The 27,697-nt window shown below is 38.7% G+C and overlaps 1 protein-coding gene across 2 annotated transcripts in view; it reads left to right on the top strand.

Moving 5' to 3' along the window:
• The window catches only part of CFAP54 (cilia and flagella associated protein 54), a 310,560-nt gene extending 283,153 nt beyond the window's left edge, over nt 1-27,407 (top strand). For both annotated transcript variants that reach the window (XM_060113374.1, XM_060113373.1), the window contains 2 exons: nt 2,479-2,553; nt 27,288-27,407. In XM_060113374.1, coding sequence (XP_059969357.1) covers nt 2,479-2,553; nt 27,288-27,407 — 195 coding nt within the window. The remainder of the gene's footprint in view (nt 1-2,478; nt 2,554-27,287) is intronic.
• Nucleotides 27,408-27,697: the final 290 nt, after the last annotated feature.

Raw genomic sequence — 27,697 nt, 5'->3', positions numbered from 1 at the left:
TTTCATCTCCCTCCCACGCTCCCTATCCCACCCCTCTAAGTGGTCACAAAGCACAGAGCTGATCTCCCTGTGCTATGCGGCTGCTTCCCACTAGCTATCTGTTTCACATTTGGTAGTATATATATGTCAATGTTATTCTCTCACTTTGTCCTAGCTTACCTTTCTCCCTCCCCATGTCCTCAAGTCCATTTTCAATGTCTGCGTCTTTATTCCTGTCCTGCTCCTAGGTTTTTTAGAACTTTTTTTTTTCTAAGGTTCCATATATATGTGTTAGCATATGGTATTTGTTTTTCTCTTTCTGACTTACTTCACTCTGTATGACAGACTCTAGGTCCATCTACCTCACTACAAATAATTTTCCTTTCATTTTATGTCTGAGGAATATTCCATTGTATATATGTGCCACATCTTCTTTATCCATTCATCTGTCAGTGGACATTTAGGTTGGTTCTATGTCCTGGCTGTTGTAAATAGTGCTCCAATGAACATTGTGGTACATGACTCTTTTTGAATTATGGTTTTCTCAGGGTATATGCCCAGTAGTGGGATGGCTGGGTCATATGGTAGTTATATTTTTAGTTTTTTTTTTGTGTGTGTGTGTGTGTGTTACGCGAGCCTCTCACTGCTGTGGCCTCTCCCGTTGCGGAGCTCTGGATGCGCAGGCTCAGCGGCCATAGCTCACGGGCCCACCCGCTCCACGGCATGTGGGATCCTCCCGGATCGGGGCACGAACCCGCGTCCCCTGCATCGGCAGGCGGACTCTCAACCACTGCGTCACCAGGGAAGCCCTATTTTTAGTTTTTTTAAGGAACTTCCATACTGTTCTCCATAGTGGTTGTATCAATTTACATTCCCACCAACAGTGCAAGATGGTTCCCTTTTCTCCACCCGCTCTCCAGCATTTATTGTTTGTAGATTTTTTGATGATGGCCATTCTGACTGGTGTGAGGTGATACCTCATTGTAGTTTTTATTTGCATTTCTCTAATGATTAGTGATGTTGAGCATCCTTTCATGTGTTTGTTGGCAATCTGTTTATCTTCTTTGGAGAAATGTCTGTTTAGGTCTTCTGCCCATTTTGGGATTGGGTTGTTTGTTTTTTTGATATTGAGCTGCATGAGCTGCTTGTATACTTTGGAGATTAATCCTTTGTCAGTTGCTTCATTTGCAAATATTTTCTCCCATTCTGAGGGTTGTCTTTTCACCTTGTTTATGGTTTCCTTTGCTATGCAAAAGCTTTTAAGTTTCATTAGGTCCCATTTGTTTATTTTTGTTTTCATTTCCATTTCTCTAGGAGGTGGGTCAAAAAGGATCTTGCTGTGACTTATGTCAAAGGGTGTTCTTCCTGTGTTTTCCTCTAAGAGTTTTATAGTGTCTGACAGTCTTATAATCATGACTCCTTTAGTTGTAAGTAAAGAAAAACTACTTACGCTAGCTCAAATGAAATAGGTTTGGTAAGGAGGCAGTATTTGGCAGGGCATGGTAAGGAAGCTCGTGCATAACCAAGGGCTGGGGACAAAACACAGTGGGCCCCACAGAAAGTGAAACTTGGAGAGTCAGGAGCCAAGATTGCACTCAGTCCCACAGGCGGTGTCAGTTCTCATTTATCTCTGTTTCTTGCTCACTCATTTTACATCTAGCCCAATAGGTGCCTTCTCCAACTCCGTATGGGGACCTCTCAGCTCATCTGGCCAGTCCTGATGATAACTCTCTTCTGTTGTCCTTCCTTATATGAAATTACAATGATGGAGAATCTGATTGATTCAACCCTGCCTATAGGTAGATCTCTCTTGGGTCAGATGTCCACACAGAAACATGCTGCGTCCAAACAGTAGGGGCTGTGGCAGTGTCCTCAGCAACAGATCATGTATGATATCAACTCTCTCTTCTTCGTCTTCATTTTCTCTTTCCATTTCTTTCTCAATTCTCAACTGTTCATCTCTGCTTAAACCCTTTCTCAGATCTGAACCTCTTTATTCCAGGGCTCTCTTCTCAGAAGAAAAGTGATCTTCCAAAATCTTATTTTGGTGTGAATTACTTTACTTGTTCTTCTCTAACACATGAATTTTTTATTTATTTATTTATTTTTTTTGCTGTACGCGGGCCTCTCACTGCTGTGGCCTCTCCCGTTGCGGAGCACAGGCTCCGGACACACAGGCTCCGCGGCCATGGCTCGCGGGCCCAGCCACTCCGCGGCATGTCTAACACATGAATTTTAATTGTGAATTTTGCAGGGAAAGAATCCTAAAATAATTTATTATTTATCATTAAATCTTATAGTTTGTGGCTATTTTGTATCTTTTCAAATAACCCTAATTACTTAAAAGATTGTGACCTCTGAATCCCTCTCAGTTTCATCCTGGGAATTAGGGTTGGGGAATGATGTAACAAAAGACAAATGAAATAAATAATTTGTAATTAAAATATCTAGTATTTTACCAATAAGATCAACCTCACTATATTGTCTTATTATTTCTAGAACATGATTATTGAATGTTGCTCTGAAATAGTATCTTTGTTTTTACCTGATGAAGAGGCAACACCACTATCTGAGGTATGCATCTCTTTTAAAACTGTATGTGATTCTCTAACAAGTATTGTTGCTATGGAAATAGAAATACAGAAAATATCTATTATGAAAGTATCAAGGGCCTAACCATCCTTAATTAATGTGAAAAATTGCTAAACATGAGTTTATAATAGCATGTTATTTTGGTTAGAAATATTCTTTGTTAAAAAATCAACTAGTACAGAAAGTTGTGGAGAGGATAATGTTAAAATCATCTCAAATCCACCATTCAGGGAATAACCACTATTAACATTTTGGAGAAAATCTCAAATTTTTTTCATGTATAGTTAGACTTTTGAATTTTTACATCAGTGGGATCATACTGCACAAGCATTCTGTAACTTTTTTTTTTTTCATTCAACAATAATTCTATGGAGATATTTTTATGTGAAAAGTCTACCCTGTCTTATTTCATGCCTATATAATAGTTTCTTTTATGTATTTGTCATGTCAGGCTCTATTTATATAACTAGATCCTTATTCATGGATCTTGAGGTTGATGGGTTCTAGAACATACGTATTTCACCCATCCTCAGAGTTAATCCTTAGGAATAGGATTTTGGAGTAAAAAGTATATACACATGGTCCCTGACTTACAATGATTCAACTTATGATTTTTTTGACTTTATGATATTATGAAAGCAATACACATTCAGTAGACACCATACTTCGAATTTTGAATTTTGAGCTTTTCCCTGGCTAGCAATATGCCGTCCAGTACTTGTGATATGAGGCAGCGGCAGTGAACGGCAGCTCGCATCGCCCCCATGATCATGAGGGGAAACAGCCCACATACGTACAGCCATTTGGGACCCGGACAGCCAGTCTGTTCTTAACTTTCAGTACAGTATGCAGTAAATTACATGAGCTATTCAGCACTTTATTATAAAATTGGCTTTGTGTTAGATGATTTTGTCCAACTGCAGGCTAATGTATGTGTTCTGAGCATGTTTAGGGTATGCTAGGCTAAGCTCTGATGTTTGGTAGGTTAGATGTATTAAGTGTATTTTTGACTTAAGATATTTTCAACCTCTGATGAGTTTACCCATTTATTGGGACATAACCCCATCATAAGTAAAGGAAGATCTGTATACATTTTCTATTGTGGTAAAATATACATAATGTAAAATTTACAATTTTAATCATTTCTAAATGTACACATCAGTAGCATTAAGTACATTCAAAATGTTGTGCAAACATCTCCACCATCCATCTCCACAATTTTTTCATCATCCCAGGTAGAAACTTTGTACCCATTAAGTAATAACTCCCCATTTCCTCCTCCCCCAGCTCCTGGTAATCTCTGTTCTACTATTTGCTTATTCTAGGTAACTCATATAAATGGAATCATACAATATTGGTTTTTTGTGGCTGGCTTATTTCATTTAGTGCAATGTTTTCAAAGTTCATCCATGTTTAACATGTATCAGTACTTCATTCCTTTTTAAGGCTAAATAATATTCCATTGTATGTATATACCACATTTGTTTATCCACTCTTCTGTGGATGGACATTTGAGTTTTTTCTACCTTTTGGCTCCTATAAATAATGCTGCTATAACCATGGGTGTACAAGTATCTGGGTGTACATCTAGGAGTGGAATTAGTAATCGGTGGATCATATGGTAATTCTGTGTTTAACTTTTTAAGGAAACCCCAACAGCTGCACCATTTTACATTCCCATCAACAGTGCAAGAGGGTTCTAATTTCTCCACATACTCACCAACATTTACTTTCTCTTTTTTGATAATAGCCATCTTAATGGGTGGAAAGTAGTATCTCATTGTGATTTTGATTTGCATTTCCCTAATGACTAATTTAATCGCTGATCGCCCATTTTTATATCTTCTTTGGAGAAATGTCTATTCAATCCTTGGCCCATTTTGAATGGGCATATACATTTTGGTATATAATTGCAAATGGCCTCCAGAAATGTGGCACCAGTGTTCTCTCCCATCTGCAGTAGGTGAGAGGCCCGGTGTACCCGTGTATTCATCCACACTAGTTCTCCTCCTTCTTCTGCTCTCTCTCTCCCGTTTCCTCTTCTCCCTTTCCTCCCCCTCCTCCTCCTCCTCTTCTTCTAACTGTTGTAGGTCTGACAAGTGAAAAATGACATTTAAATTATTTTATATTTATTAATAGTAAAGCCAAATATAGTTCATACTTTGTTGGCAGTCTGTGTTTCTCCTTTTGTGGAATGGTGTTCATTCATTTAGCCAATCAACAAATTACTTAGAGTGAACTGCCTATTTGTCAGGAACTCCTTTCTAGGCCCTAGAGAGCCTGCTGTGAACAAGCAACAAGGACCTCACTCTCTCGGAGCTGCCGTTTTTTTTGTTTTGTTTTTGTTTTTGCTTTTGGAGAGAAATAGTAAATAAATCAATAAGCAAGATAATTCTGCATTTTGTTAGGTGCTATGAAGGAAAAAACAGAGTGAGATGTTAGAGTAGGGTTGGCAAACTGCAGCCTGTGAACTATGTCTGGCCCACTGCCTGTTTGTAAATAAAGTTTTATTGGAACACAGCCATGCTCATTTGTTTACCAGTTGTCTATAGCTGCTTTTGAGCTACAACAGCAGAGCTCGGTAGTTTTGACAGAGACCATATAGCCCACAAAGTTTAAATTATTTACTATCTGGCCCTTTACAGGAAAAGTATTCTGATCCCTGTGATAGAAAGTAACAGGGGATGGGGCAACAGTTTAGATTGGTGGTCGGGGAAGAATTCTCTTAGGAGATGACATTTGAAGTAAGACCTGAAACATTACACTGTGTCCCTCCCACTAGATCATTAGCTTCTCAGGAGCAGGTGTGGGGCTATCTTAATCTTTGAATTCTTACAGTGCCTTGTACACGACATCACTTGGTTACTGTTTCTTGAATTCTTTAGTTTTAAATACCTGAAATTTAATATTTGCTTAAAATTTTTTTTTCATCTGGCCATTCATGTTCTTTTCCCACGTTTTTAAATGAGGAACTTAATTTTTTATTATGGAAATATGTAGAATTACTGCAGCAGACCACTGACAATAAAAATCAAGCTTAAATCTAATTTTGTACAAACTGTGATTTACACATAGGTCACAGAAAAAAATTATTATTTTAAGACACATGATTTATAACATTAATGGGCTTTGACTTGGGTTGGAATCTCAGCCTTGGATCTTGTTTGACCTGAGGCAAATCATTTAACTTCTCTAAGCCTCAGTTTTCTCATATGTAGAGTGGGGTAATAATGCCAACAGTGCCTTAACAGTTGTGAGGACTAAAGTAAATAATGTATGTTAAGGATTTGGATTAGGGTCTAGTGCAAATAAATGTTAAATAATTATTAGCTATTTCATCATGTCATCTTCATTATCATCTTCCCTACCATGGTCCTGCCTTCCATGTGTGAATTCTTCATCCTCTAGTCAACTAATTTCAACAGATTTTTAAGATCCAAATTTGTTTTGAAATATTGACAGAAAAGGAGAGTAACAGTCTTAAAGAGAGAGAGAAAACCAGGAGTCATTTTCTTTGCCTGTAATGTAAATAATTGTTGAATCCTAGAGGAATTAGGTCAGGGTACAAGATCCCAACATGAGATCACAGTCGTGAAAGAATCATTGGTCCAAGAGAAGGTGCCTCCAACTGAATCCCACGCAAACACTTCCGCTGAGAGCAAGACTTACCTGATGGTGCTAGATGGAGCGTGGGCGTTTACAAGCTTGTTCCAAGAAGTAAATGGTTAAAATAAAGAAGAAGTAAATTTGTCTAAATAAAATTACATGCCTTTTTTTGTCACTGGCATGAGATCTTGCTGTTCAGTTTCGTTCCTTACTGAACATATCTATTATAATTGCCTTTGCCTGTATTGCCTCTTCTTAATTAAAATAAATATTGCCACACACAACTTGTGACAAAAATAACCTGAGATAGCAAGGAAGTGAAGGAAGGGAATGAGTGCTCCATGCTAACGTTCTTAGTGATTAGTTACAGAATGTAAATGACCGTTAGGTATACTTTCTGGTGCACCAACAATGAAGCGATCCTTTCATTGCCTACATAGGTTCAGATTATTGCAGTTTCCAAGTTGTCAGGTAGGATTCAAACATGACGCTAAAAATAGTCTTTCCGCTCTTGCTGTGACTGCCTGTGGGGGGTCGTTCTATACAACTCCATTCATCAGTGATTATTGACTTCCAGCTGCACGTAGAACATTGGTGTAGATACTTTTGTTGCTGTAAAGGCAGCATAAGTTTAAGTTCCTGCATTCAGCTAAATTAAATACTTCTGTACTGGTTCACATGATACATGTGAATTTACCTAATCTATGTGTGTGTGTGTGTGTGTGTGTGTGTGTAGTAGGAGTATCTGTGTGTGTGTGTTTTGTGTGTAGTGTGTGTACATGTGTGTATGTATGTATTGAACTGATTTGAGTCATACAGACTCAGTATGGAGAGGAAATTCCTAGGAGCAGATCCTGCTTTGAAGGTGGAAAAGGTGACCCTAAGCCACATTGTATAAGGAGATTGCAAAGTAGTTTTTCTTGGCTGCATGAGTTTAGTAGGATATTTTTTGAGTTCACGGTTTTTAGCTAGACCTACTATAGTACCTGACAAACACTAATGATTATAATCATTAAACTGCAAATCTTACTAATAGTAGTAGTAATTTTAATATTTATTGAGCACATGGCATGTGAAGACACTATCCAGTGTTTTAAATCCAGTATCTCATTTAACATTACAAGAAGCCTATGCAGTTGGTTACTGTTACTATCCCCGTTTTAGAAATGGGGAGGTGTAGCAGCATGCCCAAGCTCTTGCAGCTTGTAAGTAGAGGAGGCACTAGTCAACCATAGATCCGCTTACATCCGGGATCTGCATCTTTGACTAAAGTGCACCCAGTGAATGTCTGATTAGAAGAGGGAGCAGATGCTGCAGGGTGTGGAGGAGTGAGAGGTGAGAAAGGGAAGGTTGCAAGTGTAGATGAATCTCTGAGAAGGTTTGGGACAGGAGTCTGGAGAGGGTGGAGGAGCAGCTCCCAGGAGGCACGGAGTCAAGGGCGGGTGTTAGGACAGCATCAGTGCACAGGGCAAAGAGCTGGGAGGGGTGGAGGTTGCCTGTCTAGAAGAAAAAAGGACAAATGATGAAGCAAGGCCTAAGGGAGTGGGCCAGAAACAGAAAGATATTGACAGCATAAGTGAGATAGTTGCCTGGAAACAGAGGAAATACACCTCTTTCTGTAGGTCTTGGGGCAGCAGATTAGGGCAGGAAAGGATGTGAGTAAGTGTGTGAGAGAAGGATAGGAGAAGCGGGGGCAGTTCCCACCCAGTGGTTTTCACTTTCTCAGTGAAGTAGAGGCAAGTTCATCTAAGACTGGAGTGGGATAAAGGGTTGAGGGTATGATCTTCTAAGAGAGATGAAGATCTTGAATATTCACAGTCATTGAGTGTGATGAGCAAGGAGCTGACCAAAAAAAAGTAGAAGAGGGCCTCCCTGGTGGCGCAAGTGGTTGAGAGTCCGCCTGCCGATGCAGGGGATACGGGTTCGTGCCCCGGTCTGGGAGGATCCCATATGCCGCGGAGCGGCTGGGCCCGTGAGCCATGGCCGCTGAGCCTGCGCGTCCGGAGCCTGCGCGTCCGGAGCCTGTGCTCCGCAACGGGGGAGGCCACAACAGTGAGAGGCCCGCATACCGCAAAAAAAAAAAAAAAAAAAAAAAAAAAAGTAGAAGAATTGAGGGCCACAATGAGATTTAAAAGTCATACATTTGAGGGGCACTAGGCTACTTGGCTTGTGATTTTTCTCCAGCAGCGCTTGGCTTCCCAGATATGGGTGTGGAAAATGCCAGTAGAGGCAGATGCAAGAGAACAGAGATGCATGGGAGGTGAGAGTACTCATGAGACACCTGACGGCCTGCCAGAGGCTCAGGTGGCTTGGAGCAGCTGTAAGTTTATTTCACAGTAAATCCCCAAATTCCTCTCATTTACTCTGAGAAAGCACCGGTAGAGCCTGATGTCTGCCATTATTTCTCAAGCTCAGGTTGAATAGAAAATAGTTTAATCATACAATATGTTTTCTAAAAAAATTTTTTTTGAATTTTAACTAAAAAAATTCTTGACAGATTCTAATGGGCTACACTACATTATTATGTACAATATTAATGGGCACTCCTTTTCACATCGTGGAATTCAGTGTGCCCATGTTCTCTTATTTCTGATTCTGAAAATAATCATTTTTGATGTGTTTATGATCAGATATTGACATCAACCATATGCTAGTCACTAAAATAACTGTTATCTTTGAGAAGGTTTGGGTAAGAACTATGGAGAGGGCAGAGGAACAGTAAGAGGGAGACATAGAGTCACAGGTATGTTAACACATCTTAGTTTATTTAGTCATTTGTCTCCCCTACTAGAGCAGATTGAGTCTTCTATATAATAAGATTGGATCTTATTATACTTACATTCTTCCTGCCTTGCCCAGTGTTGGCTCCCCAAGGGTGTCAGTAAGTGTTTTGTTTTGGTTTTTTTTAATTAATTTATTTATTTATTTATTTATTTTTGTCTGCATTGGGTCTTTGTTGCTGTGGGCGCAGGCTTTCTCTAGTGGCGGCAAGTGGGGCTACTCTTCGTTGCAGTGCGCAGGCTTCTCTTTGCAGTGGCTTCTCTTTTCGCAGAGCACAGGCTCTAGGCACGCAGGCTTCAGTAGTTGTGTCATGCGGGCTCAATAGTTGTGGCTTGCGGGCTCTAGAGTGCAGGCTCAGTAGTTGTGGTACACGGGCTTAGTTGCTCTGTGGCATGTGGGATTTTCCTGGACCAGGGCTTGAACCTGTGCCCCCTGCATTGGCAGGCAGATTCTTAACCACTGTGCTATCAGGGAAGTCCCCCTGATATTATATTTATGATTAGGGATCCTTGCATTCCTGGGATAAACCCCACTTGATCATAATGTATGATCCTTTTAATGTGCTGTTGGATTCTGTTTGCTAGTATTTTGTTGAGGATTTTTGCATCTATGTTCCTCAGTGATATTGGCCTGTAGTTTTCTTTCTTTGTGACCTCTTTGTCTGGTTTTGGTATCAGGGTGATGGTGGCCTCGTAGAATGAGTTTGGGAGTGTTCCTCCCTCTGCTATATTTTGGAAGAGTTTGAGAAGGATAGGTGTTAGCTCTTCTGTAAATGTTTGATAGAATTCGCCTGTGAAGTCATCTGGTCCTGGGCTTTTGTTTGTTTGAAGATTTTTAATCACAGTTTCAATTTCAGTGCTTGCGATTGGTCTGTTCATATTTTCTAGTTCTTCGTGGTTCAGTCTCGGCATGTTGTGCATTTCTAATAATTTGTCCATTTCTTCCAGGTTGTCCATTTTATTAGCATAGAGTTGCTTGTAGTAATCTCTCATGATCCTTTGTATTTCTGCAGTGTCAGTTGTAACTTCTCCTTTTTCATTTTTAATTCTGTTGATTTGAGTCTTCTCCCTTTTTTTCTTGATGAGTCTGGCTAATGGTTTGTCTATTTTGTTTATCCTCTCAAAGAGCCAGCTTTTAGTTTCATTGATCTTTGCTATCGTTTCCTTCATTTCTTTTTCATTTATTTCTGATCTGATCTGTATGATTTCTTTACTTCTGCTAACTTTGGGGTTTTTTTGTTCTTCTTTCTCTAATTGCTTTAGGTGTAAGGTTAGTTTGTTTATTTGAGATGTTTCCTGTTTCTTGAGGTAGGATTGTATTGCTATAAACTTCTCTCTTAGAACTGCTTTTGCTGCATCCCATAGGTTTTGGGTCGTCGTGTCTCCATTGTCATTTGTTTCTAGGTATTTTTTGATTTCCTCTTTGATTTCTTCAGTGATCATTTCATTATTAAGTAGTGTATTGTTTAGCCTCCACGTGTTTCTATTTTTTACATATCATTTCCTGTAATTGATATCTAGTCTTATAGCATTGTGGTCAGAAAAGATACTTGCTATGATTTCAATTTTCTTAAATTTACCACGGCTTGATTTGCGATGTAAGATATGATCTATCCTGGAGAATGGTCCATGAACATTTGAGAAGAAAGTGTATTCTGTTGTTTTTGGATGGAATGTCCTATAAATATCAATTAAGTCCATCTTGTTTAATGTGTCATTTAAAGCTTGTGTTTCCTTATTTATTTTCATTTTGGATGATCTGTCCATTGGTGAAAGTGGGGTGGTTAAAGTCCCCTACTATGATTGAGTTACTGTCGAATTCCCCTTTCATGGCTGTTAGCATTTGCCTGATGTATTGAGGTGCTCCTATGTTGGGTGCATAAATATTTACAGTTGTTATATCTTCTTCTTGAATTAATCCCTTGATCATTATGTAGTGTCCTTCTTTGTTCCTTGTAATAGTCTTTATTTTAAAGTCTATTTTGTCTGATATGAGAATTGCTACTCCAGCTTTCTTTTGATTTCCATTTGCATGGAATATCTTTTTCCATTTTGTATGTGTCCCTAGGTCTGAAGTGGGTCTGTTATAGATAGCATATATACATATAGGTATAGGTCATATATACATATACATATAGGTCTTGTTTTTGTATCCATTCAGCCAGTCTATGTTGGAGCGTTTTGGTTGGAGTGTTTAATCCATTTACATTTAAGGTAATTATCAATATGTGTATTCCTATTATCATTTTCTTATTTGTTTTGGGTTTGTTATTGTAGGTCTTTTCCTTCTCTTGTGTTTCCTGCACGGACAAGTTCCTTTGGCATTTGTTGTAAAGCTGGTTTGGTGGTGCTGAATTCTCTTAGTTTTTGCTTGTCTGTAAAGGTTTTAATTTCTCCATCGAATCTGAATGAGATCCTTGCTGGGCAGAGTAATCTTGGTTGTAGGTTTTTCTCCTTCATCACTTTAAATATGTGCTGCCACACTCTTCTGTGCCTAACCAATTTTTTAAATTAGTCAGCAACTCTCCCCAAATATACTAGGTAACTGATATGGAGTTGCTGCGTGTGTTTATACCCAGAGGACAGAGGAAAAACTAGGTGGATTCTCAGTTCCCTTTGAAAGAAGCTATGCAGTTTTTCTGGCTGTTGGATGGAGTTGCATGTGTCCCAATTTATGTGGGATAGCTTCCACATCACTTTTTTGGGGGGCTGTTAAGTCCTAGAAGGTAGGCTGTTTATCTTCCTTTAAGCTGTTAAGTCCTAGAGGGTAGGCTATTTAACTTCCTTTGGCTAATTTTGTTACATTACCCTATGCCCCTTGGTTTCTTTTTAACAAAACTTCCCAAATGGTGACAATGACAATACTGTCTGTAAACTGGCATTTATAGCATTGGGAACGAGGTATTCTGTAGTTTACTAAGTATTAAAAAATTAATTCTATTAATGTAACTTCTTTCAGTTGAAAGTTGTAGTTGTTTTTTTTTTTTTTTTTTTTTTGTACCAGCCAAGAGCTGTCTGAATAGATTTTACAGGCATCAAGAATACATCTTTCTTCTGTGAGACATTATTATTCTGTCCTCAAGTGAAGAGTATCCTTTGTATGTAAGTTCATGAGACATCCACTTAATATTCTTATATTCTTTTGGAGACAATGCCGAATGACATCAGTTCCACACTGCCTTTAAAACACAGCTCTGACTGATTCCATCCGCTTCACTATTCATTTCCAACTGTCAAATTTGGCTAAGGGAGAAAGAAAGCCCTTAAGAAAAGGCTAGGCTATTAATGTGCTCTTCAGAATGCTAAGAAAAGGCTAAGCTGTTTATAGCGTTTTCAAAATGCTCATCTCTCGGAGATTTGCCAGCAACAGTGTCAAGGTGAAATAGCTCTCGTTCATCCAGGAACTGAGAGCTTTTGTGTTCTCTGCACTCAAAGCACTGGTCCCACTATTGTTAGACGTGCTATTTGGGGGGTATAATGATCCTTGGATATAATTTAAACCAAAATATAGTCATGAACCCGATATTGTGTATTTACTGTAAAAGTGGCAAGAAATGTGTGCAATGCTTGAGAAAGCAAGCCTGGCTTCATTCTGGGTACAGCTGTATTTCAGAATCAAGGGGACAATTTCCCGAAGTTTAGTCACTTTGTATAACTTCAAAGGAAGTGAGAGGCAGGGGTATTATTAGCAAATCTGTACATTGCTTTCTATCTTGCTGAAAACTGAGTCAAGTGCTTAGTTTCATTCACTTCATGCATTTTGCGAAACGTTTTTGTCTTGATTAAAAATCTGGACCCTTAACAATGGCATTATAATTCATTTTAGGAGGATGTTGATTTTGGCCTCATATTTCTCAGTCAGTTGACAAGCCTTTTGAAATTCTCCAGACCAATGTTCTTTATATTTAAATAAATCCACAAAAGAGAAACTGGTGTAAATTTACCCATTTTCTTTGTTAATACTTTGGACACCAGCCATTCGAGATTTTTGCCCTTATTTCTCCTGTATCTCAAGTAGCTGGTACCATTAAGTTCTTTTCTCAACCACCTGTGAGAGCACAGCACGGTGGGAAGAGCGCTCGGCACACGCTGGAGCCCCAGTGTTGCTCTTGTGGACAAGTCATTAGTCCTTAAAGACCTCAGGTCAATAACATGCTGTTGAAGGTCTCGGAAGCAACGTATCTCAGCAGATCAAAACATGATTTGATTCTTGGTTCCACCATCTATTGATGGTGTGACCGTGAGCTACTCACTTTTCCTTCTCTGCTTCAGCTCCTTATCTGTACATTGGTGATAGCTTCTCCTCATGGAGGATTGCATTAGAAACAGTATGTGACACATCTGATATAGTGCCTGTCAACGCCATGGGTAAGCATCCAATACATTATGGCCATCTTTATTTTTCCCTGCCTTAAAATAATGAGGAATGATTCATTTCTTCATTTGATCATTCATAACTCTCTGCATTGGTGGCTTTTGGCCTATCTGAATGTTTGCTAATTTTCAAAAGAGTAAAAGGACATTTAATAGATGTAGTCTTAATATTATTTTTCAATCATCCTTTTTAAATTAAACTTTCTGTTTTGAGATCATGTTAGGCTCACGTGCAATTTTAAGAAATAATAATATAATATATTATAATAATATAATATAATGTAGAACTGTAGTACAGTGTCATTACGAGGATAATGACATTAATAAAGTCGGGGTACAGAACAATTTCATCACTACAAGGACTCCTCCTGTTCTCCTTTTATAGCCACCCCCACCTCTCACACCCCACCTCTGTCCCTGACCCTTGACAATTATTAATCTATTCTCCATTTCTATAATTGTATCATTTCAAGAATGTTATATTGAAGGAACCATACAGTATGTAACCTTTGGGGATTGGTATTTTTTTGCTCAGCTTAATTCCCTGGAGAACCATTAAATCACGCTTTTGATGGACCAAAAAATCCTTACGAACATTGAATATTTTACTTTGGCCACAGAATAATCATTAGCTCAAAAGTGGCTGTTGTGGTACCTGGCACATAGTGTGGGGTAAAGGTTCACTGAGGCGCAGGGGTGGATCCCACTCTGCCTGATTCACCCCTCTTCCTCGCTTTCCTCCTCCTCTCCATCCTTCTCCTCCTTCCTTGCCCCCTTCTCCACATCTTCTTACGGATATTGACAGACAAAGGCTGATTGCTCAAGTTAGAAATACTAAAAAGCGTTAAAAGAAGTACTTTATGTGAAATTGCTTTGTAAATTGCAAGCTCTGTTAGACTTCCTATCAAAAATTGCCGGTCAGTGTTAGCCACATTGTAAGAATAGTTTGCAGATGCTTGCGATGTAAACAGATGGGAACAAAGGAGTCAGCGTGAGCAGTGTTTCCTTACGCATCGTGCTCATGGGTCTGCGCTCTAGTTTCTGCTGCAGTGGGAGCTGCTGACTAACAAAGCCCCTCAGCCTTTCACTCTAACCAACAAAGCCCCAGGAACAAAACGCAAACTTCAGTTCACATTCTTTGTAAGCCTTTGCTCTGAAAAAGAGCCCCCTGTTTAGAGTTGCCAGATGTTAAGCTCGCTGAGCTCCTTCATGAAAAAGCATCAAGAAATGCCAAGTATTGTTCAAACTCTGGAGTTTTCATTTCAGTATCTCAGGTCAAAAGCCCACAGGCAGATCAGTCACAGCCGTTCAGGAGGAAACCCAGCTTCAGTATTTGTACCCAGTTAGAGCATTTCTTCCTGTAACTTTGCTGCTGAGAGTCAATGACCTGACCTTTAAGTGGAGTCCAACCCTTACTCTGATGGAATGTCCCCTATTGAGAAATACAGCAAGGGGAGAACAAGCTTGCTAGAGCGTAGCTGTTTGAGCCAGGATAGCTTAGGCTATGCTGTGCTAACAAATAAACCCCAAACCTCAGTGGCAATAAAGGTTTGCTTATTTCTCATAAAAGTCCAATGAGGGGTACGCAACTCCCCTTCAACTTGTAACTATGCTGTCTGGGCTACACGGCCTCCAAGTCGGAGGAGAAGAGGGCTAGCGGATTTCGTAGGATGTTTTTAAGTTGGGTGACTATAGATACAGGTTTGCCTGCAGCAGTCACAGCGCATACCTGTTGATTTGGTGTGATGGTTAATATACTCTCCTTTTATTCTCAACAGTCTCCCAGTTTAGGCAATAAATTAGGGTGACCATTTCTAAGAGCCAGCATGGAATGGCTATCATATAATTTCTGCCCATATCCTATTGGCCTTGCCCTGATGTGCAAGGATGTAGAGAACCATAGAGGAACAAGTATGTACTTCAGTGACCTCTAGTAACTTCTGGCACAGCAGGCATCTGCAGGAATGCCACGAATTTTTTCCACAGAACTAATTCAATAACTTCAATTACCAAAACTCTGTTGAGAAGATAGGATAGAAATATGATATTCTTATGAACTAAGCCATCTCATTTAATCACACATTGTGGTAGGCTGACTCATGGCCCCCCAGAGATGTCCACATCCTAATCCCCAGAACCTGTTAACCTTATATGACCAAAGGGACTCTTTAGACATGATTAAGCTAAGGATATTGAGATGGGAGAGATTATCCTGGATTATTCAGGCGGGCCTTAAATGCAGTCACAAGTATCCTTGTGAAAAAAGGGAGGCAGAGGGAGACTTGACAGCAGAAGAGGAGAAGGCAACATGATGATGGAGGTGAAGATTGGAGAGATGTGCTTTGAGGATGGAAAAGGGGCTATAAACCAAGGAAAACAGGTGGCCTCTAGATGCTAAAATAGGCAAAGAAACAGATTCTTTGCTGAGAGTCCCCAGAAGGAACCAGCCCTGCGGACACCTTGACTTTAGCCCAGCCAAACTGAATTCAGATTTCTTACCTCTGGAACTGTAAGAGAACAAGCGTGTGTTGTACGCCACTACGTTTGTCTTACATTTGTTACAGCAGCAGCAGGACATCAATCCACACATACACTCTGAAGTTCAGCATGTGACTTTAGGTTTCTGTTTCTGTTTAGATGTCTGTAAAAAAAAATCCTTCTTTTACATGTGAGATATTTAAGTGGCTTGCCCAAGGTCCCTTAGCTAGTTAATGTCGGAGCCGGGATTTACACCCAGGCAGACTGGCTCCTCAGATCACGTTTCTAACTACTCTGCTGCACTGCCTCTGCCTTACTGCCCAGTTGCCCTTGAACTCCCCCTACCATGCCCATCCACCACGAAACGCCCCTGCTGCATGCAGCCTCTCCTCCCACACCCACCTGACTCCAGTCTCTTGCTCCTTCCATGGGCACTGTGGGCCCCTGGACACATTTCCAGCTTCCGCTTTTGGAAAAAATTTTATGTAAGGTTCTAGGGCTTCCATAGGGAATTCTCAAGAAAAGTTAGGCTTCAGGAGAAATTATTGAATTTCTTCATATTTAAGTGTATGGGGAGGGATATTATTTGAAGGAAGATATTTCTGAATCTTCTTCCTACTCCTTAGTTTCTAATTCTCTTCCTCATACTCTAGAGGGGGAAATGTTCCTAAGGGTAATCAAATAATGTGATTAATAGAAATGATACTGGAAAGGTATTAAGTTTGTTTTAACATGACCCAGAAAAGAAGCCTCTAGAAATTTGGTATAAAAATTCTCAGTACTTTAAATCTCCCGTTAGCTTGTATTGGTTATATACTAGTATGCGTTTTGCCATATTGCCATTTGTTTAATGGTTCTATTGTTAACCACTGAATTAAATATTTACGCCTGGGTGGCCCCTTCACTGAGCCACTAAGAGCTCCCCTTCTGGACCGAAGAACTTATTTCCCCAGCTCTGGGAATGTGCTGACCAGCAGCCCTCAGCTCTCAACCCTCTCCAGGAACTGCCCCTGTCTAATGGACATGGCCTTTTGGGGCAGGGGTGAGTTGGGGGGGTATCTGTATCTAATTACCTGCTGATATGGGTGTGCAGTGACCTGACCCCCTCCCCACAAAAGTTGGGACAACTCTGAAGGGCCACTCCAGCTTCAAAGCTCCCCATGGGGTTGGCAGGGGGTTTGTTGTGTCTGCATTGCAGCCTGTCTTCTCCCTCTGCCTAATCCTGCTTTCTTCCCTTTCCCCACGGGTGTTGATCCCAAGGGTATGCCCTGATAAACTTCCTGAAAGCTAAGTTCCATCTCAGGGTCTGCTTCCCAGGAACCTGAACTGCAACAATGAGTTAAAAATAATAATAAAAAATGAAGATCCCTGACTGGTGATGAATACATAAGAGTGCTCCATTAATCCTTATTTACTGGAATTAGAAGAGTTCTAAAGGAACTTGGAAACACACTTTCTGGTTGAAAGTTTATTTTCTAATGTAGAAGTAAGGGGAAAACATCATACACATGTCACCCACTCATGATTAAAAATACCTTCTACAGTGTGACCCCACAGTTCAATCACAGTTTCCTTTGACCTCTGTTTTAACAGTTAATTTACAATGATATAAAGTCTGTAAAACAAAGATTCGAGCCCATATCCAATCCTCAATAAATACAGGCTTCCTTTTTCAGAGAAACGTTTTTTCCCAGAGTAAAAAAACAAGGACTTGGTAAAGCTTTAAAACCATTTTATGCAAATAAAGGCAATGATGTAAAGAACAGTGTCATCACGCATAGAACTATATCAGAATTTATGCTCCCATCTCCACAGAGAGTGAGGAATACACACTCAGTTTTACAACACATTGACTGTAAGCGTTTCTGTTCAGTCATCTACCCAAGAACACTTTTCCTTTAATTCTTCCCCCAACCTCTGATTATAAGCACTGAACCATCAGCCGAAAAGTTGGATCTAGCCTTTATGCCTTATGCACTTCCTTGTTGGTTTTATAACTCCGCTTCCTGTTCTGATTAGAGCTTTTGATATTTTAAAGGGGATTTGCCCTGTTTGAGACCCTTTATTAGTTTTTTATATGGTGACAGACTTTCCTGGAGTGAGAGAGCAGCTGTTCTTTCTGCACAACAGGGTTTCAAAGGCTCTTTTCTCTGGGACTTAGACTCTTGAGCATCAGAATAAGCCTGGATACGCACAGCCTAAACTTTTACTTTTTTCTTAATGGTCTCTTTTGATCTTAAAAGATTGTTTTGTTAAATAGTTCCCTATACAAAGCATATACCCACAATGGAGATACCACTGCCAGCTCTATCAGTTTTCATCACGTAGTGCCTTGGCTCAGCCTGGGGTAGGGTATGAAGGGCAATGTGTGCAGAAGGGATGCAAGGGAAGAGGAGGAGGAGGGCAGGAGAAAGCCCCAAAGGCCCCAGAGACATTCACTAGCTGGGCACTGCCCTAATCTACATAATACCAGATACGACTCTTGTGGGGTTTTTCCTGATACCAGCCGATTCTACAGTTCTCTGACACCAACTGGGTGCCCAACAATTCAATCCAGTCTGATGCTACTACCCAGAGTTAGCACAGACTCCCACAGATTAAGGGCTAAATCCAAGAATGCCCCCACTTCAGATGCCAGCTTTAAATGAGGTGCCCAGGCTACCCACACTTCTGTCCCAGCAGACTGCAGATTCAGGAGTTCCCATGCTGCCCCCTAAGGTTCAATAAGTTGCTATAAAGACTCACAGAACTCAGGATAACACTTCACTTATGATTACCAGTTTATTATAAAGGATACAACTGAGGAATAGCCAAATAGAAAAGATGCATAGGGCAAGATATGGGGGTTGGGAGGAACAGAGTCTCCATGCCCTCTCCAGGTGCGTCACCCTCCCAGTACATCAATTTGTTTACCAACCAAGAAGTTCCTCGAAATGTGTCATTACGGGGTTTTTGTGGAAGTTTCATTACGGAGGCATGATTGATTCCGTCATTGGCCGTTGGTGACTGAACTCAGTGTCCAGTTCCTCTCCCCTCCCTGAAGGTCGGGGGCACTGGGCTGAAAGTTTAACCCTCTAATCACATGGTTGGTTTTCCTGGTGACCAACCCCATCCTGAAGCTATCTAGGCACCTTTCCCCACCTTAGTCATCTTATTAACATACAAAAGAAAATTTCCAAGGGATTTAGGACCTCTATGCCAAGAAACTGGGACAAAGACCAAATATAGATTTTCTCTTGTACCAAACTGTAAAGTATGAACATCACGTAAAATTGATTTTTAAACATGTATCCCAGGGAATGTAGTCTCCCTCAATGTATCTCCTCTCATGGAGGTGCTCTTCATGTGTTTCAACAAAGAGGCCATTGTTCCATTGTTCAAAACATTTTTGGCATCTACTTAGATGTGAAAATGGAGACAGGGCTCCTTATGTTGCTGAAATGTCTTTGGCTGGACTGAAACCTTTGGTTTCCTGACCATGTGGGACAATATATCTGAGCAGGTATTGTCCTTTATTAAAAGGTGAACTCTGCTCAAGAGCTCAAGGAAATGCCATGCATAGCCAGGGCTCAGTGGTTGTAGAGTGTCAGTGACAGTGATGGTGATGGGGTTGATGATTTAAGAAGAATAGAGTCTATTCTTAGGCAGTACAACAGTTGAACCAATTTCCTGAACATATGCTTTCTCAGCCATAATCCTGTCTTTAATTTCTAATTTTCTTGTTCTCTGCAAAATGTCTTTATAATAATGTTATTTCTTTAAATTTTAATTTAGAAGATTTCTACCACCTTACCAATATGACCCTTTGATCTCATATTATGTTTAAGAAAACTTCTTTTCTGCTATATTTAAAGTTTTATTAATACAAAAATTAGAGTGATGAAAAAGATAATCTTGTTTGCAGCAAAGTGTGAAATTTCCTGTGGTCTGATAGAGTTGTATATAAGCCCTTCTCACCTTCCTAAGGGTTAGGTGCTGTTTCTGTTAGATTGTGGAGAATAACATTGTTGGTATTGGGATTCTCTCGATCATGTAAAGTATAGTGAAACTAAATACATCTAGTTCCCTCTCATCTGGAACTTTTATTAGATGGGTCACCAGTCATTCATGATATCAGCTCTTAAGTAAGTTAGTATTGTATTATCCTTTCTACTTTGGAATGCATGATTTTTCCCCAGTCCAAAAAAAAAATCCAATAAATCACTAACTTCAAAGACTCAGGTGATATATAAAGAAGAGATAGAAAACATGGTAGAAAAAGATATATATGAGAATGCTAGATAAAAACAGTATTTGCTGTTGGTACGGGCCGGCCAGCCGCACATCCAGTGCCTGGTAGGGGGTGCCTGGCACTGCCAGCTGGACGGGGCCCCCTCTGCTACCCTCACGGCTCCAGCATCTAGGAGGATACAGCATGAGCAGTTGCAGCTCCCGCTCATTCTGCTTCATCTTCTTCAGAATGAACCCCAGGCGCAGCTGGGAATGGAAACCTGAAGTTCCTGGACTGTATCGTGGCTGCATATAGGGAGTAGGAGTTCTGACTCAGGAGCCAAAACCAAGAGCCCCTAGGATATTGACGTCACCCTGGGGCCACTGTCTGGCTCAGTTCCCTGGAAACATGGTCCAGAACCTGCTCTTCTTGCGACTCGGCATCATCCTAAATCTGCCAGTTACAGGGCTTCTCCACTTTCCCTGGCTCCTGAAATCATAGAGGGTAGGCCTGGGATTCTCCATCCAGGGTGGAAATGGCCCCTAGGGGCCCTTTGGAAATGTGTGGGGGCGTCATTGGATTGAACCAATTACAAGGTAGAGTTCATGTCGTTTAGAGGGCAGGGGACAGACTTGCACAAAGAATTGTCCTGCCCAAGATGCCCATTGTTTCTCTATTGAGAAGCACAATTTTTCATTTTGCCAATGAGAAAATTGAGGCTCACATGGTGCTTAGCATGATTGACATAGTGACTGACATATAGTAGGTGCTCAATAAATATTTGTGGTTGAACAACAACAACAAAAAAAAAACAGTATTTGCTTTCCTACCTTGAAGCTATTGTTTTTTCTTTTAATGGCTGTGACTCTGTATTTTAAGGTTCTTGAAAGGACACAAAGTTAAATCCAATCGTTTCACAAAGCTTGCAATTTTTTATATCCTGCTTACCAATTACAAGATTAGGCAAATCTAATTGATTAGTGGTTATTTGGCTTTCTCCCTTTTTTCTTGGTCATTAACACTTAGAATCAATGAAAAGACAAATGACACTGGGCTGAGAGAAGCAAAAAGACGTCTCAAAGTAGGTGCTCAATAAAAACTCAGTGGCTTAAGAAAAAGCATAGATACTTTGAATACAATATGATTTTTGTTTCAATCAAGGAAAATAGAACAAAGGAGCAGAAGTAATAAAATCTTTCATTATGATAAAATCTAGTTTTCATGCAGAAACTCATATAAAGTATAGCATTGGCAAAAAAAACCTTTAACTTTCCAATGGCTTTCATAACTCCCCCAAACAAGTTCAAGTCCAGGCCAGATTTTAATGAATCCCTTCAGTGTGCCCCACCTTGATTAACTTCCTTTCCCTTCCGTGTACTGTTTCAGACTTTTATCCTCTCTAGGCAGGCAAAATCATCATCATTTCTTTAATATTGCTCCTTGAACCATAACCTGCTTGAACTAAATTACAATCTGCTACCTACCAAGGTATTTTTTCCTTTCTTTCTACAAAGTGTTTCCTAATCCAGGAAAAGGAACCAAGATTCTCTGGTACCTTATCCTGGACAATATGGACTCAAAGCTATTTTCTAAACACAAACAAGACTTCTCAGTAATTACGTGATTGCCAATGTTATCTCTGTTAAATGACAAAGAAAGAAATTCAGTAATTTCACCTGGAACCTAACTTTTCTTGAGAAGGTCCCTATGGAAGACCCAGAACCTTCCATAAAATTTCCAAAAGCTGAAGCTGGAAAAGTGTCCAAAGTGCCACAGAGCCCATGGGAAAAAAATTTAACCGAGGAGGTGAAAGACTTGTACACTGTAAATTATAAGATGCTGGTGAAAGAATTGAAGAAGACACAAATAAATGGAAAGATATTATGTGTTCATGGATTGGAAGAACTAATATTGTTAAAATGACCATATTACCCAAAGCAATTTACAAATTCAGTTCGATCCCTATCAAAATTCCAATGGCATATTTCACAGAAATAGAACAAAGAATACTAAAATTGTATGGAACCACAGAAGACCCTAAACAATCCTGAGAAAGAAGAACAAAGTTGTAGGTATCACACTTCCTGATTTCAAACTACGCTACAAAACTATATTAATAAAAACAGTATGGTACTAGCACAAAAACAGACACATAGATCAATGGAACAGAATTGAGAGCCCAGAAATAAACCCAGACATATATGGAGAATTAATTTACAACAAAGGAGCTCAGAACATACAATGGAGAAAGAATAGTCTCTTCAATAAATGATGTTGGGAAAACTGGACAGCCACATGCAAAAGAATGAAATTAGACCACTATAGTACACCATACAGAAAAATTAACTCAAAATGTTGAAAAGCTGAAAGAATTTCCTCTAAGATCAGGAACAAGACAAGGATGCCCAATCTTGACACTTTTATTTAAAATAGTTTTGGAAGTCCTAGCCACAGCAATCAGGGAAGAAAAACAAATAAAAAGAATCCAAATTGGAAAGAAAAAAGTAATACTGTTTGCAGATGACATGATAGTATACATAGAAAATCCTAAAGATGCCACCAGAAAACTCTTAGAGCTCATCAATGAATTCAGTTGTAGGATACAAAATTAATATACAGAAATCTGTTGCATTTCTATACACTAAGAACAAAATATCAGAAAGAGAAATTAAGAAAACAATCCCACTTACCGTTACATCAAGAAGAATAAAATGCCTGGGACTACACCGACCTAAGGAGGCAAAAGACCTGTATAGCAAAAACTGTAAGATGCTGATGAAAGAAACTGAAGATGACACAAACAGATGGAAAGATATACCATGTTCTTGGATTGGAAGAATCAATATTTTTAAAATGACCATACTACCCAAGACAATCTACAGATTCAATGCAATCCCTATCAAATTACCAATGGCATTTTTCACAGAACTAGAACAAAAAGTTTTAAAATCTGTATGGAAACACAAAAGACCCCAAATAGCCAAAGCAATCTTGAGAAAGAAGAATGGAGCTGGAGGAATTGGGCCCCCTACTTCAGACTATACTACAAAGCTACAGTAATTGAAACAGTATGGTACTAGCACAAAAACCAGACACATGGATGAATGGAACAGGATAGACAGCCCAGAAATAAACCCACATACTTATGGTCAATTGATCTACAACAAAGGAGGCAAGAATATACAATGGAGAAAAGAAAGTCTCTTCAATAAGTGGTGCTGGGAAAACTGGATAGCAACAAATAAAATAGTAAAAGTATAACATTCTCTAACATCCATATACAAAAGTATGCCCAAAATGGATCAAAGACCTAAATGTAAGACTGGATGCTATACATCTCCTAGAGGAAAACATAGGCAGAACACTCTTTGACATAAATCACAGCAATACAGTTTTGGATTCTCCTCCTAGAGTAATGGAAACAAAGACAAAAATAAACAAATGAGACCTAATTAAACTTAAAAGCTTTTGCACAGCAAAGGAAACCATAAACAGCATGAAAAGACAACCTACAGAATGGGAGAAAATATTTGCAAACGATACAACTGACAAGGGATTAATTTCCAAAATATACAAACAACTTATACAGTTCAATACCAAAAAAAAAACAACCCAATCAAAAACTATATCTGGAGAAAACTCTAATTCGAAAAGATCCATGCACCCCAATGTTCATAGCAGTACTATCTATGATACCCAAGACATGTATAATATATACAATGGAATATTATTCAGCCATAAAAAAAGAATGAAATAATGCCATTTGCAGCAACCTGAATGGATCTAGAGATTATCACATTAAGTGAAGTAAGTCAGAGAAAGACAAATATCATATGATATCACTTATATGTGGAATCTAGAAAAATGATACAAATGAAGTTATTTACAAAAATAGGCTCACAGACATAGAAAACAAGCTTATGGTTACCAAAGGAGATGGGGGGAGGGTTGAGGGGAAATAAATTAGGAGTTTAGGATTAATAGTTACATACTTATTATATAGATAAACAACAAGGAACTTGTGTATGGCACAGGGAACTATATTCAGTGCCTTGTAATAAGTTATAATGGAAAAGAATCTGAAAAAGAATATATACATATGTATAACTGAATCACTTTGCTGTACAATGGAAACAACACAACATTGTAAATTAACTATACTTCAATTAAAAAAAGAAAAAAATCTGAAAAATTATAGATAGATAAATGTATGTATAGCTGAATCACTTTGCTGTATACCTGAAACATTGTAAATCAACTATAATTTTTTTAAAGTGCTCAATAAAAAAGTTAAGTTTTGAAATATGGAATTGAAAAAATTAACTCAAAATGGATAGAAAACTTGAATGTAAGACCTGAAAACATAAACTTCCTAGAAGAAAACATAGATAGTAAATTCATTAACATCAATCTTAGCAATGTTTTTGTGGATCTGGCTCCAAAGGTAGGGGAAACAAAAGCAAAAATAAACAGGCAGGACTACATCAGACTAAAAGCTTCTGCCCAGTGAAGGAAACCATTATCAGAATGAAAAGTTAGCACACTGAGTGGAAGGAGATATTTGCAAATCATATATTAAGTAAGCGGTTAATATCCAAAATATATGAAGAACTCATACAATTCAACAAAAACAAACAAACAAAAACCCCACAAACAACCTAAAAAAATGGGCAGGGGATCTGAATAGACATTTTTTCAAAGAAGACACAGAGATGGCTAACAGTCACATGAAACTATGTTCAGCATCGCTAATTATTAGGAAAATGCAAATCAAAGCCATAATGAGATATCACCTCATACCTGTTAGAATGACTATTATCGAAAAGACAAGAAGTAACAAATGTTGGAGAAGATATGGAGATAGGGAACCTTTGTACACCATTGGTGTGACTATAAATTGCTGTAGCCACTCTGGAAAACAGTGTGGAGATTCCTCAAAAAATTGAGAATAGAACTGCCATATGACCCAACTATTCCACTTTTAGGTATTTATCCAAAGAACATGAAAACACTAATTTGAAAAAATACATATACTCCTGTGTTCATATGGTAACAACCTAAATATCCATTGATAGATGAATAGATAAAAGAAGATGTGGTGTAAATACAATGAAATATTACTCAGCCATAAAAAAGAATGAAATCCTGCCATTTGTGACAACATGGATGGATCTTGAGGTTATTATGCTAAGTGAAATAAGTCAGATGGAGAGAGACAAATACTGTATGATTTCATTCATATGTGGAATCTAAAAACAAAACGAGTGAACAAACAAAATAAAATGAAAACAAACTCATAGATACGGAGAATAGATTAGTGGTTACCAGAGGGGGGAGGGATTGGGGAGTGGGCAAAATAGGCAAGGGGGGTCACCTTTATGGTGGTGATGGCAACTAGAGTTGTGATGGTGATCACTTTGTGGTATATACAGACATCAAGTTATAATGCTATACACCTGAAACTTGTACAGTGAAAAAGAAAATACATGTTGGAGAGGATGTGAAAAAATTAGATCCATCATACATTAATAGTGGGAATGTAAAATGTTGCAGCCTCTATGTAAAACATAGAGTAAAACAGTTTGGTGGTTCTTCAATAACTTACATAGAATTACCATGTGATTCAGTAATTTCATTCCTAGATATGGACCTCCTCAAATTGAAATCAGATGTTCAAACAGAACTTGTATTTAACAGTAACACTTAACAATGGTCAAAAGGTGGAAACAGCACAAATGTCCATCAACATATGAATGGATAAACAAAATGTGGTGTATTCATAAAATGGAGCATTAGTCATAAAAAGGAACAAAGTATTGATACACATAGCAATGTGGATGAACCTCCAAAATATCATGTTAAGTTAAAGAAGCCAGACATAAAAGGTCATATACTGTATGGTTCCATTTTTATGAAATATCCAGAACAGGCATATACACAGAGACAGAAAGCATATTTGTGTTTTCCAAGGACTGGGGTAGTGAAATTAGGAAATTAAAATTTAAACAGATCAAATAGTTTACTCAGCCTCACATAGCTGGTATATGGTGAGGTCTGAGTGAACCAAGCAGTCTTACTCCAGAATGTACACTTTTAACCTCCATGTGGTTATTCTGCCTCCCTGAATTGGTTAAGGTGGGATTTCTCTTACATATTGGTAATTGTAAAAGCAAATAATGGAAATCTAGTTATCCTATTTCAAAAAAAAGTAAAGTAAAAAAGGAAAAGAAAAAACCCCACATAATTATACATTTGTATGAGGATTTTTAAAATTTTGGAAAGATATTCTTTAAACTGCTAACACTGATTACTTCAGGATTGAGTAAAAAAGGAGGATATTATTAATTTTTCACCTCTTTATTATCTGAAGTTATAGAAAGCATTGGAATACTTTGATCATTTTTTAATCCAATAAAATGAAGAATAAGAAATGAAAATCAGCCTCTACTTTTAAGTTCGTTATGTTTTCTTGAGAATACAAGTTTCATTTAACAAGCAGACAAGACATTAGAAAAACTTGTCCTCTAGTTTCTTACCAGGATTCAGGGCCCCAAGGATCTAATTCATTGTGACCATCCTCCGTGATGTTTCTCATACATCTTCAAAAGTATCTAAGTCTGCGTGAAATGCGTCCCCAGTAAACATTTATTTCCTTTCCTTCATGTTCTCTCCTTCTTGCCCTTCTCCCACTCAAATAACCAGTGCTATGGCCCCAAAGGTAGTCTTTATTTTCCATCTTTCAGGCTGCTCAGATGACTTTGGCTGCACTAGTCCTCAGCATGGTAACTAGGTGTTTCTTTCAGAAAGAGTGAGCTCCAAACATAATTTTTGCTTCACCATGTCAGGATTTAAGCTCAAAATGAGGGAGGGAGATTTGTCAACTGGGCAATGTGTTATGGAGGAAAATGGTTCATTAGTAACTGGGCCAAAATTCCTACACTTAAACAATCATATACAATGATTATATAAATACGAATGGTCCATATTTATATGAGTGTCTGCTGTTTTGTAGGCTCATTTTTATAGATTTACAGATATGAATCTGTAGGCTGTTTTTATAGACTCATAGATATTAATCTTCATAGGATAGAAAATGATATATGTGACATTTCAGCAGGGTAGAGATGTGAAAGTTTGTGTCTTTACCTTACGCAAGAGTTAAAAATCTTTCACACAAAATTATTACATGGAAGTGGTATTTGAGAACGTTACTTCAGTCAACAGTTTGGAACAATGCATTTCATGAACACTTTTATGCTTTTTCTCAGGTCCCATTTGATATCTCGCTGCCATCTATGTTCAGTCTTGAGAGACTTTTTGATCTTGCTAGTGGTTGTATCGTATCAGAAGGAAGCCTTTTCAACTGGATGGTGTCGATTATTCCCTGAACATCCTTTACATGGTAACCTTATAAAGGATTTAATTGTTACTGCTTTTCTTGTTTGAAATAAATTTTTGGAACTATCCTCTTATAATAAGCAAAATAAAATTGTTTTCTTTCATAAGCTAAATTTCTTTAAAAAAACATCATTTTGAGTAAGGTTTTAAATGGTATTTGAATTAAATGACAATGCTGTTGCTTATTAAAACTATCTTACAGAGCTACTCATAGAAAATATGTTTGTGCACAGTACAACGATTCCCACTTTTGTATAATGTTTAGGTCTTTAGATGCGTC

This window comes from Mesoplodon densirostris, chromosome 11 (assembly GCF_025265405.1).
Source record: "Mesoplodon densirostris isolate mMesDen1 chromosome 11, mMesDen1 primary haplotype, whole genome shotgun sequence".
Lineage (NCBI taxonomy): Eukaryota > Metazoa > Chordata > Mammalia > Artiodactyla > Ziphiidae > Mesoplodon > Mesoplodon densirostris.
This window is presented reverse-complemented; position numbering and strand designations above follow the sequence as displayed.